Raw genomic sequence first — 18,195 nt, forward strand, 5'->3', positions numbered from 1 at the left:
TGATGTTAAATAAAAATCTCTGTTGTCTATATCGAAAAATTCTAATTTATAATTCGATTAGATTGAGCAACAATTATTTAACAGGCTTGTAGCCCATGTTTTTGAAGATTCCTGGTGTTGAAAATAAGAAAACCTATATGCTCCTTGAGTTTTCTCATGTCTCATCTGATATTCTGAGAATGATATAGTTTTGGACTTGGTGGATTCCTGATCCAGATCTGGACACATCATCCCTCAATAGTAGTCTCCCAAACAACTCCAATAATAGGTAGTTGGTAGCACATTCATACATGTTTTAATTCTTTACAAATTTTAGTTTTTCACTGTTCATTTTCACACTTTAAACCACTTCCAACATGCCGGCATGCTCCCAAGTGTGGCTATAAAACAAGATTAATGTCAAGACATGCTAGGATCCAGCAGAGAAGAATATTATAACTTCCAGATACTGAGACAGACATTGTGACTAATTCTACTGATATCCTTCCAAAACATGAGGGAGTCTCTGCTGTCGCATGGACTTTTTAAATGTTTTTTTCCAGCCTGGGAGTATTTTCCATCCCCAGGCATATAATTCCATGTAGTGAATGCTATTTTCTTTGACTGTTCTTCCTCTAATTGTACAATCTTGAAAACATAAATAAATACTCATGAAGGCTTCTTTGCTTTCACTGTTTTATAGCCTGTACCTTTGGTGGGCTCCAGTCACAGTTGTGTATCCGTGTTTTGTTTTGTTTTGTGTGAACCTGGGTGTGGTTGTCCTGTTCGGAGGTGATATCCTTTCCTGGCCACACTGTGTGCAACAGCTCGCTGTCCTGCCAGTCAGTGGCACAAATCCCTGCACATTAAACGTGATAAAGTGACACAATATTTATGTATTCTGTGTTTCTGTTTGGAGGTTATCTGATAGTGTGGGAGGAAATGTAAATCTGTGCAAAAACACTGGCTTTGATACAGTATCCTTTCTGTTTTTCATTTTTCTCTTTTTTTTTTATTGTTTGTGCTTTTTTGTCCTTTGTGCCACTGTAATTGTTCACTTTTTATTATGATGCCCTTGTGGCTGAGCCTGCACCTGAATGATTTATATGTGAGAACTGTGGCTCCTGCTGCCAGGAGACCACAAAGTGAGTCACACTCTCTGCTATTGTACTGTACCACCTTGGAATAAAGGATTGGCTAAAAGATGATAGCCAGGAGGTCTGAAAGCATGTAGTCAACTCTACTGTATCACTGGAACTGGTACATTTGGTGTATACCATATGCAGCTTTCCATAGAATGAAGCACTGTATGTTTTTAATTTATTTGTTTTTAAACTGGGACAGTGCACATTAATTGACCTGAGGGTAAATGTCCCAGTGTTGGCCAACTGGCTCATTTTCAACTGTAGTCCCCGTGGTCAGATGTTAATGGCCAGAACCTGTAATAAAAATTGCATATAAAAGCGCAACATACAATCATCTGTGCAGCACAGATAGACAGACAGGAGAAATATGAGGCAGTCCTCATAAAGGGTTAAGATTCATGTTGACAACCTTGATTAGAAATGAGCCAGAATTTATTTATTTTATTTTTTTTTAAGATGATTGTTTTTTTGGCATTTTTGCCTTTATTAGACAGTTCAAAGTTGAAAGAGACAGGAAGGACTGGGACAGAGAGAGAGGCACATGCAACAAAGGTCCTGGGCCGGATTTGAACCCGGGATGTTGTGTTCACATGGTACACGCCTTAGACCACGAGCCACTAGGACGCCCTTGAAGTATAAGTTTGAGAATAAGTTCTATTACTTGGTGCTGAGGGGCGTTATTGTTTTGTGTCCTGTAGGTCCGGATGAGGTTTGAGCTCAAGTCCCCAGTGAAGACCATCGAGGACTTCATCAAACGCTTCACCCCCAGCCGGCTGACCTCAGGCTCCAACAGCAGCAGCTCCTCCAGCCTCATCACCAACCGCTCCTCCAACAGGGGGTGCTCCAGTGTGCTGTCCTCCCCCTCGGCAGAGAGCACCCTCACCAAGCTGGACGAGGAGCGTCCCGCCGGGGGCCTGGATCACGCCTTCAGCCCCGTCCCGCCCTGCTACGATGGCAAGGCCTGGGCGCTGGATGAGGGAGAGCTGCGCTACGAGGCCGAGTCGCCCGACGAGGCCGCGCTGGTCTACGCCGCCAGGGCCTACAAGTGCTCCCTTGTGGGACGCCTGCCCGACCAGGTGACTGTGGAGCTGCCCCACTTGGGGAAGCTCAGCTTTGAGCTGCTGCACACGCTGGGCTTTGACTCCACCAGGAAACGCATGTCTGTGGTGGTCAGACATCCTCTGACGGACCAGATCACCGTCTACACTAAAGGAGCAGACTCTGTCATCATGGACCTCATCAAACCCCCTGCCACAGGTAGGCAACTTACGGGAAATGCTCTTTTATACATTGCATGAGGCTATAGTTTAGTCATTCTCAGATTGTAGTGTTTTTGTGATTGGAGATAACATGGTGCACCCATCAGCAATGTTATTGACACTGCTGTTAACTCAATCTTATGATGCGGTTGGGAGTGCTGTATGTCCAGAGCTGTATTGTGTCGGCCCACCTGCTGTCCGCAGACTTAATTGTCCACTAGAATTGATGAATCGTGGCTGTGAACCTGAGATTGGCTACAAATCACTGGATGTAATCTTCACATGGCACAGAGGCTTACTGGACATGTTAACAAATAGAGGACATTTTCACTTAGTGCTGGTCAATCTCAAATGATTAATTGCTTTCAGTTCTAGCTGCTTCAGTTTTTGTGAAAAACAGCATGGTCATGCTGTGATAACCCCTGTTAAAAATGTTCTGCAGTGTCTGTGGACAGCACTTTGTCTGAGCGCTGCCATTGGCCGTGGAGTAACATGCCTGCACAGGGAGGTGTGCTTTGTCTTTATGGAGCACCTCAAGGTTTCACCTTTCCCCCTCATGTTTTCCACTGATGTAAAGGTGTAAACTAATGTTATATAAGAGCTTGTATTTTTAGAGCTGAGAGACTCAATGCCTACCTTCATTGGTCCCTTAAAAAGACTTCCTGCTTCCTTGAGTATTTTTTTTACCACTACAATCTCAAAACCTTGTTCCTTACTCTTAAAGATCTTTAAGCGTCCTAATGGCAAAGGTGTACCAGGCCGTTAGTATTCCAGGCACACAAAGCGCTACAGAGGCACTTTTCACTAATGCTTTGTACACAGTGACCAGACATCTGTCCAGGAGTGCTTAGCAAGGACTGTTCTGGCCTCGAGATTGAAAGATTGCCACAACAATAAGAAAGCTCAGTGTTGAAAATCCATTCTGGTTGAGATTTTCACCACACGCTGCAACAGAGATGGTTAAAACTGACTAAACTGTTGCTGTGGCCACACATTAAAATATCTGATGTTGTCTTTCTTACACAAACTCACCATGATTTAGTAAGATTTTGGTGTCTTTTCTGCCTATTATTTGGTGTCTGTAAAGGCCCAATTAATTGAATTCTCTTATTTTGTTTATATTCATATTTTATAGATTTACATTTTGATTGGCTGAATCAGTGTTTATTCAATTATTAAAATGTGAGGTTATTTTGGGAGTAATACCCTTATTTCAGACGCCTGGTTACTAGGTCCCTCCTGTTCATTAAAGGCTAGGAGCTGCGTCTTGGCACAGCAGAAACATGGTCTCCAGCTAAATGATCCTCTTACATTGAATGAAGAGTTGTTAACTGCCATACATCAGTGGAGAAAAGCACTCCTATTTTGTTTTGGCATGTTTTTCAGTTTAAGTACAGTCCTATTCTTCGGAGGAATTCTGAATTAAAATGTGATTTATTATATTGATTTTCCATTATGCGGACCGCACTGGTCCCTTTGCATTTAGGTATTAGGGTTTACTGAATGTTCATCATTTTAAATGTCCTCTATAGAGCAATGTCTGAGCTGGCACTGTATGCCATTTTCAGAAGTTTTTTTACTTACTTAAAATTCACAGTGCAGCGCTCACTAGAACAGAGAGCGGGATGGCTCCTTCGGGACAGTTCACACCCCCAGTCCTATCACCCCCCTTCCACCATGTGTCTCAGTTCACTGTCTAGCAGCAGCTCTAATGGCTGGCTGGGTGTGTCCTCCACAGACAACTCCGTACTTTGTTTTACCATTGGGTAAAAGCAGCCAATTAGAGTGCAGTATGAGTTGGGCCTCCTCATAACCTGGGCCTCCATAATGGCTCCATTCAGGCCGTGAGGAAGTCGCTCAGTGTCGCTGTAATAACGGCGCACACCAAGGCGCTGCAGGTAGACGACAGACCTTCGGGGCTTTGAAGTTTGTGACTGAAGCTGTTTGTCATGACATAATGCCAGGCTCGCTCCAGCCCCAGGACCAGGACAGAACCAGCTCTTGCTTTAAAGTAAATTCCATCCTAAAGCAGCATTCATATATATTATGTTAATGATCTTTGTATTTCTGTACACAAACAAGTCGACAAAGCTAGAGCCTTTCTCTACTGACAGTGAATTTGAGGATATTTGTCTCGATGACACCGCAGATTCCTGGATTCAGATCTAGCTCTAGCTTTGGGAGTGGTTTTTTATGTTTACTAATATTTATTGGGCTTTCCAAAATCACATTATTAACATACCGTATGTGAATGCTGTTTTAGGGTGGACTTTCCCTTTTAAGGGGTAGGAAAAACAAACACGGCGCTCGCTCCCACCTGCGTCTGTAAGGCCGTCTGGTCCTAGCAGCTGTTTGTCAAAAGGGAAAGCTCATGCTGTCCTTGGAAATACTTTTTTTTACAACCATAGAGCAAAAAGGGTTTCCCACACACACATCAAGAACACACAGCGAAAGAAGTGTAGTGAGCCTAAATTAGCAGCGAAAAGGATGAAGCTGTTAAATTACCTCAATATAAGGCAAACGTAAGGCTACCTTAGTTATGAATACAAATATATTATGGTTTTATCTTTTATCCTGGGGAAGAAAAGAAGAAATGGAGAGAAGAAAAACATCTTCACTCGTTTGTTTTGTGTTTAAATTCTTAAGATTATTGACAGTGTTGTGTTAATTTGTTCTTTTCTGTAAAATACATAATTATGCATGTGTGTGTGTGTGTGTGTGTAGCAGTACACGCCAAGCTGGTGTGTTATTAGTGAGAATAGAAGGCTGGCAGTCTGAGTGTTGGCTGGTGCATCTGTGTCAGGAGACCGATAAAGCCAATCTGTTTGTGTACTCTCCCCCTGCCAGGAAGATGTGCCCAAGATGCTCGGCCAGAGAGACACTTCAGCAAGTGGACTCTGTAAATTATTACAAAGACACGTGATACTTCAAAATATCTAGAACAACATGTAATATTCAATCATATTAAAACCATTTACAACTGTATTTGAAACAGATAAATGATGTCCGAACGGTCAATTTTTTCAGATTTCTGACATAGAAATCTGGTCTAAATGGCAGATTTAGATGAATTAGGAATTTATTATCACATTTTGCTCAATATAGTCCAGACACAGCTATGAGTAACACGAAGACTTCATCAAATACATAGAGGCACAGCATGTGGGTTAATTTAGGTGTGAAAGACAGATGGCTTTCATGTGCCTCTTGGAAGAAGCCTTTGGCAATCTGGAAAAATTTGCTAAATAATTTATGCCAGTTCCCTGAAAACATGGATACTTAATCTTGATTATTCTGTCCCTTCCTCTCTTCTTTTTTTTACTGATAAGATAACTCTAAAGGGAAACGCCAGAAAAAGATTGTCTACAGGACCCAAAATTACCTGAACCTGTATGCTGCAGATGGTCTCCGAACACTGTGCATTGCGAAAAAGGTAATGGAGACCAATACACCCTACAGAAGTACTCAACAAATTCCCTCTCTCATTTTATTTGTAATGCTGAAGCAGAAGTAGCAAGGTTGAGATGATTTATCTCAGTGGCTATTTGGCAGGTTGTTTTTGTAGCCCAGCACAGATGATCACATGGACCAGCCTTCCAAAGTGACATTCTTCGTGACTCAGCTGCAATCTGTGCCACTTTCCCAGGCTGTTAATTTATGCTCTCACAAGCCAGGCTCATTATATCCCTGCTTTTGCTTCCCCTGTGCAAAGCCCGTCACCACACCGATGTGATAAAACACCTTCTCAAGGTCTCACATACTCCCATGGATCGCTGCTGCTGAGTCCCCTGCCATGTAGGCAAAGTGGGAGAAGTTTCTCCACTTAAGTTTTTTTGTTTCTCATACTTTAACAGACATACGTGTGCATGTGTGTATGTGCGTGTGTATCAGATTCTGAGCAAGGAGGAATATGCATGCTGGCTGCAGCGCCATCTGGAGGCTGAGACGGCCATCCAGGGAAGAGAAGACTTGCTGTTCGAGTCGGCCCTGCGACTGGAGACTAACCTCCAGCTTTTGGGTAATCCTGTCAGGCCTCACATGATGATGGCATGTTACAGCATTCACACTACACTGATAGCTGGTTATCATACCAACACTCATTTTAATTACCTAGAATATTTATGCTGGCTCCTAGGGCTGGGCGATATATTGTATAATATCGATATTGTGATATGAGACTAGATATCGTCTGGGATTTTGATTATCGTAATATTGTGAAATAACTTAAATGTTGCTTCTTCCTGGTCTTAAAGGCTGTGTTTATGTACAGTGATACAATTTTCTGAACTGTAGCCTGTTCAGGCTAAAATAAACAATGATTCGCTTTACCTGCTCATCATATCCATATTACTATTACTGATTACGCATTGCTGATTACTAATGATCATTACTAATTTTCAAAGTTTTCTTGTGTGTAAATATCTTATGAAAGCACGAATACTCATTCCCCCAAAATATCGTCACATTATCGATATTGAGGTATTCAGTCTAAAATAATGTGATATTTGATTTTGTAAATACCGCCCAGTTCTAGTGGCTCGTTATGTGGGGCTGTTGGAGGGTTTGTCACAGCAGTGCGTCTTTGCCTGCAGGAGCCACAGGCATTGAGGACCGGCTGCAGGACGGCGTGCCTGAAACCATCGCCTCGCTGCGGAAGGCGGGCCTGCAGATATGGGTGCTGACGGGCGACAAACAGGAGACGGCCGTCAACATTGCTTATGCCTGCAAGCTGCTGGACCCCGAGGAGGAGATCCTGACCCTTAATGCTGATTCTCAGGTGACCCTCACTAGCCAAAATGTCACAAAGTCAGTCAGTATGTATAACTGTGGATTGTGATTTACTGTCCACATTTGATAATCTGATAATTTGATAGAATATTGGCATATATCCAGTTGTTTTATTGGCATATATTCAGTTTTAAAATATTGATATTAAGTAGTGTGTGCAAAAGTTGTCCTTACTCCTCTGTTTAGTCTATTCAAATGATAGTGGACTTTTTTTTTCAGCTTCAGATAATCCTTGTTTTTTTGTTTTTTTTCAGCATGCTATAATATAATCAAATATATCCGTGTTTCCTTTTTCTAGTTGAAAACATTGCTCTTAGTGAAAGTAAGGCCAGACATACTGAGTAGTTTTGAGGTCTTTTGAGGACTGAGCGTGTTTGATACTGGGCTGCTGGTTCATCTGGTTGCCAGATGTTGACTGGGTCAGGCAGTTCGGTATTAAGCAACTGTCCTAACCCTCAACCCACTCCGTGCCTGTCTCTGAACCAGGAGGCGTGTGCGTTGCTGCTGGAGGAGAGTTTACATTACATCCAGGCCAAATTCCTCTGCAGCTCTGCGGACCAAGCTGCCAAGGCCTTCCACGGTGACTTTGCGGCCTTTGAGATCTACCCCTCCCCGTCTCCTTCCTCCTCCTCGTCCCACACCAGCCCCTTCATGGTGCACCGGCTGGGCCTGGTGATTGACGGCCGGACCTTGGCCTACGCCCTGGATAAGAGCCTGGAGGATAAGTTTCTGGCTGTTGCGCGGAGCTGCCGTTCGGTGCTTTGCTGCCGCTCCACGCCGCTGCAGAAGAGCATGGTGGTCAAACTGGTGCGAAACAAGCTGAAGGTCATGACTCTGGCCATAGGTATGTACCGGGTCAAGATGATGCAACCACGCATATGTGCAACAGTTTCTTCCCTGTCATATGCCATGCCATATTTTACTGTCATTTGAGTTGGTCTCTTTTTTTCTTCCAACTACCTGGTTTTGGATTTCTGACTATTTTTGTCGTACATACTCAGATGTTGTTATTTTAGTGTTGCGCCGCCTATACACTGTGAAACAACTGTGAAAATGCAAGCATCATTCTTGATATTAATGGGATTGCTTTAAGTGTTAGAAATCAGTAGTTTGTCAGTCAAAGCCAAATGCAGCAGGTGATTCTGGGAAAATACAGGAGGACCTAACAGGTGGTTTGCCTCAGACTCAAAGCCCTTAACCTGAGTATCAGCTCAAAAACTCAAAACTTCCTCACCAGTCTAAAAAGATCATGAAAGGTTAAAGAGAGTGCTGACTCTCTTGAGGCGATTAGAGCTTTGCCTCCCGCAGACCTCAGCATGACCATACAGAACACACCACTTGTCAGGTTTTCACATCACAACCTGGACTAATGCACAGCCTCACCTTCACCAACTACATAAGTATTGAATGTCAGCATTTTTATGAATCACCATAGCAAATTGGTGAGCCGCATGCTGCATCCAGCCCCTGCACTGTCTTTCCCATCTATATGTGCAGTAACGGAACAGCATCTGAGCTGATTTTAATCAATTTTCCCAAACCTTGTGAGGCGCTATCTGGACTTGAAATCTACGGAAACTATTTCAACAATTTTCTTTTTCACTGTCTTCAAGATGCAGCTGTCTCAATTTATATTTTATAGACTTGTAAGGATTTGCTGAGTATTCTATAAATCTAATTATTATTATATATTACACTTCAGGGTTAATTTTAATAATAAATACAAGGACCTAAAATATTTTGGCCCGTTTTGCAACCTAAATATCCATAATTGAATGAGCAACTACACTCTTATCAAATAATAGCAGTTACTGCTCATACATAGGCAAGCTGAAACAAATTCCCCACAGGCTTGTCTGCAAGAATCCTGAACATATTATTTTTTTGAAAATGCTGTTCAATAATTAATGAACTAGTGCCTATATCCAATCCCCTTTATCATGAAAATTAGTGTGGAAAACGTGGCCATATCTCTCCTCCTGTGGTATCTACAGGATATGAGCTGACTTTCATATTTAGGTTGCAGAGAAGTGCACACTCATACACACACCCTCTGCCCCCTTGCTGTGACTACTGAGTGTAAACAAATTAATTTTATAGTAAGGCACCTTAGTTATTGTACATTTTGGCTTAATGAAGCTGTAGCATAATAGAGGTGACATGGGGATGGCAATGTGACTTATGACTGTCTTTTCCCTGTTTACCATTTATTTGTTACTGCTGCACTCAGGAGGATCCCAGTTTTGCCTGCCAAGCGCTTTTCTGTCATTGCTGTGTTAGCAGTAATGTAGAGTGGCTTAGTGGAGAAAGATGGGGGGCGAACACTGCTCCTCCTAACACTCCTGGGATGATCTTTGTGGACTTGCCTTTTAAGACTCTATAGGGACACCAGATGATCGAGAAGCTGAACCATCTCCACCGCTTCTTATCTGTTGGCTTCATGGCTTTCTCAGCATCTGAACACCAGGCTTTCAGAGCAGAGAATATACTGTAACCTCATCCACCATAGACCGCTAACAAGAGCAGAGCCCAGGGCCGCGTCCTTCACTTACTCTTATATACACTATCAGAGTTCCCTCTACGATTGGGTTTCTTTGTGACTACATTACAATTTGCCACACTAATTGAGAAAGTTCTCGCCATATCTATTTAAATGCATGTAGAAGTACTAAAGACGTGTGAAATGGCATTATGATACATTCTTCCGTCAGTAAGATATTACATTAATAGAAGCAGTTTGAAAGCAAAAGATTACTAAAGATAATATAGACATGCAATCATTTTTTCACCCTGTGAGATTCACAAAGTGACCACATTACGACTTAGTAGTAATGTGTAGTATTCCCATGTCACCCCTACAGCTAATAATACTAATACCTAACAACTAATATCTTGTTTTAGTGTATAATGATGTTATTATGACTATATAGGCTCTGAGTCCTGATTGGCAATTTGAAATATATTCATATATGTAGTATAAATAGACTGCTGCAGTAACAGTGTGTCTGGTAATATTAAGTCCTACTGGTCTTAAAACATTTTTACTGGCCAAAAAACAGTATTTGCTAGCTAACACAAAGTGTTAACCTCTGTCTCATCACCACCTACCTCAAATACTCACTGCCCACCAACACTTCATCTCCCACTTCACAACCTGCGGTGACAAAAACTATCTCCGGCTCTCAAAATGTAGCAAAAGCAAAAACAGCCCAACCACCATCAGAGGGACAGCTGAACTGGTACGGGCCGTCTCGTATTGGGAACAACAATGGATAACAACCTCGACTTCGACCACTCCGCCGCTAACATCCACATTGCCAACAGAGGCTGTCTGTCATTAAAAAAAAACGCAAATCCTTATCAGTCCAACCCTGTGACCTCCTGCTCCTACACCTCGCACCACAGCGTCATCTGTCCAGTCATACTCTAGGTCCATCTGCTCCTTCAGCATGATGACTATCACTTAGTGAAGCGAACTGTTTCAAATCACACACACACGGCCTCTAAGATCTCCGGGACAACCCGCTTCCTACAATACTGACCGCGTCACACACACAGCCAATGTAACAGTTAAAGTAACTGACAACGCTCACACAGTGAATACCTGACATTCCTCCCACATACAAAACAGGATTGCACAGAGAGAGGCACACTTGGGTAAGAGCTTTTTTCAGTCTTGCCATCACCACACTCAATAAATCCCCCCCTCCTCCTCATAATTTCTCTCCACTTCTAGGCTGCTGGTATACTGATGCCCTGCTGATCTGCTGTGCCACTCGTTAGGGTTTATGTATTAATGTACTATGTGAGGTTTGTAAGTGCTTTGTGTGATGTATCCTTTAAGTGACAGGCACGGATTATCATTCTTTGTGACTTATGCTCTACAACGGGCTGTGTACGCAGTTTTCCGCTCTGAGAACCTATTGCTCTCCCTTTCTTTCTCTCTCTTCTCTCTCTCTCTCTCTCTCTCTCTCTCTCTCTCTCTCTCTCTCTCTCTCTCTCTCTCTCTCTCTCTCTCTCTGTCTCTGTCTCTGTCTCTGTCTCTCTCTCTCTCCCTCTCTCTCTCTCACACATTAATCTCAGGTGATGGGGCTAATGATGTCAGCATGATCCAGGTGGCTGACGTGGGCGTGGGCATCTCGGGACAGGAGGGCATGCAGGTAAGGAGAAATGTGGGCGGGACCAATGCGGGAATGGGCGGCAACATGAGCGAGTGCCATGTACAGCGGGAGTGGATGAGAGTTTCGGGGTGATTTATAGAGGAGTTAAAAAGATATGTAAATAGGCTGTGGGGGGTGAGAGACTTCAGGAGGTTAAGGAGAGTGTGAGAGGTGCTCTGGGAGAGAAGATGAGGGAATATGCAGCCAAAGGCATGGGGAGAGAAGGCTGCATCTTGTGCTAACTATGCTGGCACGCTTGTGCATAGTTAATGGGTTTTGATTACTCTTAAGTGTGTTTCAGCCTAATGTAGCCTGCAGCCATGCACATAAGCATGCGTCCTCTAAATAGGATTGCCTGTATGTTGCTGAGTCAGGCTGGATTGGGGCTCCCTAGTTTGTCCTGTGTCCTGCCATCCAGCCGTCCCGCGCCGGTCCGTCCGCACCATCTTCTCTCCCTCGTTGCCGCTCTAAGGTCGCGGCCAATGCCACGGCTGCCTTGGCAATGGCAGCAGGAAAAGGGGGCTGTGCTGACCCTCCCCCCACGCACATTTCACTGTTCCAGAAAGGTGATCTTGCATAGCAATGATGGAGCCTTCCAATTAACTTCCAGGGGAGGCTTTCCAGGCGAGCTGCAGCGTAGCACATCTGTTAAAGTCTCAATATCCTGTCCTTAACTGGGCCGCTAGATTAATCATTGTTAATAAAATTTGGTCTTAATGAGACAGCAGTCACTCCTCAGGATTCCATAGCGTGCTGAGATGCACATTTCTCTGCTCAGGCCAGCACACACTGCATTATGATTAACAGACCTTTCTTCTATTAGGAGCGCACTCCCCATGTAGTCGTTTAAGGCCCGTTATTAGAGCGCAGCAGAAACTAAATTGCTGTACAACGAGGCATCCGCTGTTATTTTTCTTGTTGACAGTTAATGTTGACAGTTGAGATGTTTCATAAAGGGTTACTGGTATCATCTGAAAATGTAAGTTATAAAACAAGTAGCCTACAGGGGGGGTTTTGTCTTAGATCCTGATAGATGAGACTGACAATTTTCTGCTGCTGTAACTATGAATCCCAAAAGGTGGACAACCCATTTATGGGTTATTGCTTTGGAAAGATTATACCCACTAAAGATTCATTAAAAAGCAAATGCAGTGGGGCCAGACATTTTGAATGGTTATGCCCTAATAAGTGTGTGTGTCTGTGTCTGTGTGTTTGTCTGCGTGTGTGTGTGTGAGTGAGGGAGAGAGCAAGAGCGAGAGAAAGAGGAGAGAAGAAGATTGATTATTGGGTCCTTCTGCTATTCTCCAGGCAGTGATGGCGAGTGACTTTGCTCTCCCACGGTTCCAGTATCTCCAGAAGCTCCTGCTGGTCCACGGCCACTGGTGCTACTCCCGACTGGCTAACATGATTCTGTATTTCTTCTACAAGAATGCTGTAAGCTTCTTTTACCATATATGCTGATCTGAGTGTCTATGTGGATCCAAATGTGCCACTTGATTTTGTCCAAGAATTAAGAGAGTAAACCAGCATAATGATCACACTTTACTTAATCAGAATTAACTATTCTACAGCCTTCAAATTTTTAAATAAGGTTATTTAAGCACATTTTCATCTTAAGCCAATAGACATTTTGCTGGATTTTTGGAAGTTCTACATTAATGTCCAACCCAAGTAGACTAAACTTTGAATACAAGACTAAGATGTCTGTTCATAGTTTGAACTTAAATTAGCATGCCAAGACTCCTCCCTGTGTGGGTATGAATGTGGGTAGCTATACAAAGTATAGTGCATTTATATTGGAAACAGACAAATCTGTTAAATCAACATGGATAACATGACAGGCTAACAAAAATACCAAAGTAGATGTTTAGATTTGGATCGCTGACAATCTGGAAATATGTGGTTTAGATGGGTTTCTACAAATGGGAAATTGAGTAGCCAAACAAGCGTGTTTCTCCTGTTTTGTTTTTTCCTGTTTTCTGCCCTGCCTCTTCATGTGTATCCATCCCCAGCGCTGTTATCTTTTGTTCCCACAGATGTTTGTAGCCCTCATCTTCTGGTATCAGTTCTACTGTGGATTCTCAGGTTCAGCCATGATTGACCAGTGGTATCTTATCTTCTTCAACCTGATGTTCTCTGCCTTCCCACAACTCATCACTGGCACGCTGGACAAAGATGTGTCAGCAGAGACTCTCCAACAACTACCTCAACTTTACATGAACGGGCAGAACTCAGAGGTCCATCAAAATGAATAAGATATATTGGTCCCCCTTTAATTTTGTGTGTGTGTGTGTGTGTGTGTGTGCGCGCGCGCATGTGTGTGCGTGTGTGCACCTCCACAGTATGTGAATACAGAAGGAATATAGGCCCTGGAAAATTGAATGAGTTGAGGAGATGATCTGTGCTTATGGAAACCAGCTGTCTAGAGGAATAATTAGAGTTTAACTTAATTGATTTTTACACATTTCCTCAAAAAAAAGTTCATGCTCTCAAAACAGTAAACACAGCCATTGCAACAGACTCTCATTTTGCAAAACAGCCCAACTGAGCCCAAAATGAAGTGCTGCGTTCCTTTCAGATCACATCTTTATTAAAAAACTGACATCAAAACTACACACATGTATAGACTAGATAATATATTCAGCTGTATCCAAAGGAATACTAATGATAAAACATGTTTACCAAAAGATTCCACAATCCTTTTTTCCATATTTTGGTTTTATGGAATTCTTTCCATAATTTGTTGATAATGTTTTCCTTCTGCAGTAAGCAAAACATCTTTTCCTCACAATTTTAATGCTATAATATGTTAGTTTTTCTCAGTTGTTTACACACTAACACTGAGACACAATGATCAAAACATACCAAATTCTGCAAATCTAAATCACACTTTTTGCATTACACACAATGCTGTGTTCAAGCACTGCCATTCAAAATGCTTCAAATTCTAAACTGAAACTACCAATGGATACAGTGAGCACTCAGAGGTACAAGCACTAGTTCCTGAATTGTTCAATTACAAATCAGAGAAAAGGGCCAAAGGTGAGCACTTTTGTTTTGGAGATGAATGGATGGCAGCACTGCAGAGAGGTAAAGGAAGAGGAAGAGGAAGGGTGAGGGTGAGAGGAGGAGGAGGAGGAGGAGGAGGAGGAAGAGGAAGAGGAAGATCCACCATGCCAGGCGATGCTTCCCCTGCTGCAGAGCCAGGGAGAACGAGATCCTGTGGCAGCACAGAAACACAAGACAGGATGCATTAGACAGTAGTGCTATTTCCTATTTCTTCTTCTTATTTCTTCATTGTGTGTTCTGTATGAGGAGCACTTTATGTACCCTACTGTGTTTTCTGAAATGTATACAGTATTATTGTATGAGTTTGTTTTATATTTGAGGTAGCTAATAGTATGATAATCTTTTACAACAGGTTACTGTTACTGCTACTTACAGTATGTAAGTAGAACTTATAATATAGAAACTGAAGAAGGCTTAGGCCCAATAATAAGTAAAGGTATTCATAGTAGTGTTTTTCATCACATCACATCAGTGTGCAGTTGGTTCTTCATATGATGGTATGCATGCATGTGTCTTTTGGATGGAAAAGAAGATATAACATGGTTTTGAATGTAATGTTTTTTTTGCAAGAGATTTGTGTCTGTTTTTTGTTTACAGTACAGTTTCAGAAACAGTGTGTAAACAACTGAGAAAAACGAATTTTGGTAGCGTCATATCTGACATTTTTACGCATTTGTGTCATACAGTAAGGAGGTAGAAGCGTTGATGAACACAAATCACAATTTGCTTCAAAGGAAACCACAAACATGTTTTCAGTTAGAAGATAACATGACTCCGTCATGAACACTTTCATGTCAGTCAGGTACTAATAGCTTTGCAAAATTAAAGAGTTAAGACAGCTGGTTAAACTTCTTTGAGAGGATGAACTTTTGTTTGGAGAGTTTTGTGGGTAGTCATTGGAAAAATGGTGTTTGAATTTTGTGTAAAAACAACAAAAACGTCAGTTTTGCTAAATTATCAAGGGTTCAGATGGCTGTGTTAACCGTTTTGAGAGCATGGACCTTATATTGGAGAAATGTGTCAAATCAGTTGAGAAAAAAATATGTCATGGTTACTCTGACTGTGCCTCAGACATGATGATGTTATTGATCATGAGTGATTACTGTACAAAGCTTTATTGGACAGTTCAGTAAGATGTGTAAAATTAGCAAATTCTAACTTATTTTCACCCATATTGTGCATTTTGCATGATCTACAGCTCTGTTAGGTTCAGGCGACTGGGGATAGGCACATGTCCGTGAAACACTCACTTTGGCTCTGTCTTGCAGGAATACAAGCCATATATGTTCTGGATGAACATGATTGATGCCTTCTACCAAAGTCTGGTCTGCTTCTTCATTCCTTACTTTGTGAGTTTGGTTTTATTTTCTTTCAGTTAGTCTTTACTCTGTACTTTACTGTGACAGAATGCCTTGTTGCTCTTACTTGAGTCATTCTGCTCCCTTCGTCATTTCCCTGTTTGTTTTTCCCTGTTTCCCAGGCCTATGCTGACTCTGACGTGGATCTGTTTACATGGGGAACTCCCATTACCACCCTAGCTTTATTCACCATCCTGCTACACTTGGGCATCGAGACCAAAACCTGGGTAAGAAGCTTGATTAGATTCATGCATGACTCAAATTGAGTTTTCTGTGTTTTTTGGATGCACTAGTTAGAAATGCATTATCCCTCTAAGATTAGAATGATCCTTTTCCTCATTTCAGCCTGATGGAGAGAAAAGCTTCCTCTCTCGCCGTGCTGCTTCTTCCCACTCAAATCAGCATCTTGGCTTTGTGAGTGTAGTGGTGTGAAGGCTGACAGGCACATGGATACTTATGCATTAACTCTGGCTGATTAGATTGAACCAGAAGGCACTGCAGCATCAGGGACTATATATCAGCTTGACAGTTTGTCTGCCTCTGTCCAGGCCGTGCGCAAACTGTCTACACCACATTACAGCACACCAGCGTTTGACACAGCCATAGGGACCAAAATACCTGTTTGTTTTTTCCCCACTTTAATACCACTGCCTAAGACTTACTCTCGGGTATCCATGTGTGGTTCTCGTAAATGGCACGGCAGTCTTGGTCATGAGCCATTTTAAATTTATGACCCTGCATTGAATCAGAGTCTTTTCCATTATGCTGTGGCTGTAAATTTAGCCTGACAAGTTTTGTACATGAAAAATGTCCTTTTCACTAACTACCTTCCTGGACATGATGGGCTCTCGTGCAGAGGAGCCGATATTCACAGTGAACAGCATCGACTAAAAGTAAACATTTCCAAACGCTCAGCTGGCAGGTGTTTCATTCCCTAGCTGCTCAGGAAAATAATGCACACGTTATTGGTAAATGGCTGTGAAAGTCAATTAAGGGTATTTGAGGTGACGCCAGGCAGCACTCTTTCTCATCCCCATACAGTAGCTGTGAGGCCATAATTAATTATGTGCTTTGGTGTCCAAATGTCGTTGTGTGTGTGTCAGGAGGGACAATGCTCTAGTGAGCCATTGTGTGGTTTTCACTGAGTCAGATGTCTGTCACCCAGTCAACTGAAGAAGGCTCCCGGCCGAAACGTGGGTGCATGTGGCTGTGCCTTAACTCATTAAGGAGCACAACAAGACATCTTTGCATATGCATTGTTTTGTTTCTGTCTTTTTACCTTTTGTGATTTTCATTGGTTTCACGCACCTGTCTAAGACTCAGAGACGGTTTGAGCGCGTTGGTGACTGACTCTCCTCTGTCTGACTCTACTCCAGACCTGGATGAACTGGGTGTCTATCAGCTTCAGCGTTGCCTTATTCTTCACGGTGGCTCTGTGCTACAACGCCTCCTGTCCAACCTGCTACTCCCCTTCCAACCCCTACTGGACCATGCAGAGGCTGCTGCAGGATCCCCTCTTCTACATGCTCTGCATCATCACCCCTCTAGCAGCGCTGCTGCCCAGGTACACTGAGGTTGTTTTGTGCATGACTGAACACACAAACTCTTTCCCAGAAGAGTTATGATGTTCTGTGCCATGAGTTATATCCGTTATTGATACCAGATGCCTTTCATGTTTATCCCAAGGGCCTGGTATTTATAATCGGAAAATAGTGCTGAAGTGTGTGTTGATGTCTGGCTCTGCTGTATTTTCCAGATATTTCTACAGGGCGTGTCAAGGCACGCTGTTTCCCAGCCCTGTCCAAGTTGGAAGGCAGTTGGATAAACTCCCCGGCGAAACCCGCAGGAACATCCTGAGCCTGAGCGGGGTCAAGGTGGGGTCACAGCTCAGCCCCAAGCCTCCCTTCCTGTCCCTCGTCAAGCCTTTCCCTAAAGATTGCAATCACAAAGGCCAGAAGAGCTTCTCTAGCTCCAAGACGCCGCAGCGCCGTCAGGGGCCGGTCTTACAAATGCACGGTGTTGGGAAGACCCATCGAAGGGGCCACAGCTGCCCAGTGGGGTTCACAGACGGTCACAAGGGCCTCTCGGACCCCTACACATTCGTTCCTACAGAAATGGACACTCTGCCGTACACCAAAGAAGCTCCTCGACTCGCGGGTGAGCCGCAGCCTCCTCCGGCCAAAGACTCTGACTGTCTCGATAAGACTTTAGAGCCGTCAGATCTGAGTCTGTCCAGCTGGATCACCTCCACGCCTCTGCTCACACAGAGGGACAGTGTTCAGCTGACCCTGCCCCCTACTGGAGGGAGCCAGTGTGTCACCTACAAGAGGAACTCGGAGGACAAACCCACCATTCATCCCACACAGAGGACAGAAAAACAGGTGGCAAATTGTTCTGAAGAACACTCGCTCCAAACCACCTTATGATGTCTTATAGT

General features: G+C 43.1%; 1 protein-coding gene across 1 annotated transcript in view; it reads left to right on the forward strand.

Moving 5' to 3' along the window:
- atp10a (ATPase phospholipid transporting 10A) overlaps positions 1-18,195 on the forward strand; it is a 30,264-nt gene extending 12,069 nt beyond the window's left edge. Inside the window, exons 10-21 of the mRNA XM_071517602.1 lie at positions 1,823-2,381; positions 5,713-5,816; positions 6,275-6,401; positions 6,976-7,160; positions 7,658-8,015; positions 11,255-11,331; positions 12,640-12,765; positions 13,368-13,568; positions 15,669-15,749; positions 15,881-15,985; positions 17,135-17,322; positions 17,515-18,195. Coding sequence (XP_071373703.1) covers positions 1,823-2,381; positions 5,713-5,816; positions 6,275-6,401; positions 6,976-7,160; positions 7,658-8,015; positions 11,255-11,331; positions 12,640-12,765; positions 13,368-13,568; positions 15,669-15,749; positions 15,881-15,985; positions 17,135-17,322; positions 17,515-18,184 — 2,781 coding nt within the window. The 3' untranslated portion in view covers positions 18,185-18,195. The remainder of the gene's footprint in view (positions 1-1,822; positions 2,382-5,712; positions 5,817-6,274; positions 6,402-6,975; positions 7,161-7,657; positions 8,016-11,254; positions 11,332-12,639; positions 12,766-13,367; positions 13,569-15,668; positions 15,750-15,880; positions 15,986-17,134; positions 17,323-17,514) is intronic.

Source organism: Centroberyx affinis, unplaced genomic scaffold (genome assembly GCF_046629955.1).
Source record: "Centroberyx affinis isolate AG114_WGS23_722 - 3 ecotype Tasmania unplaced genomic scaffold, CSIRO-AGI_Caff_v1 ptg000503l_1, whole genome shotgun sequence".
Classification (NCBI taxonomy): Eukaryota; Metazoa; Chordata; class Actinopteri; order Beryciformes; family Berycidae; genus Centroberyx; species Centroberyx affinis.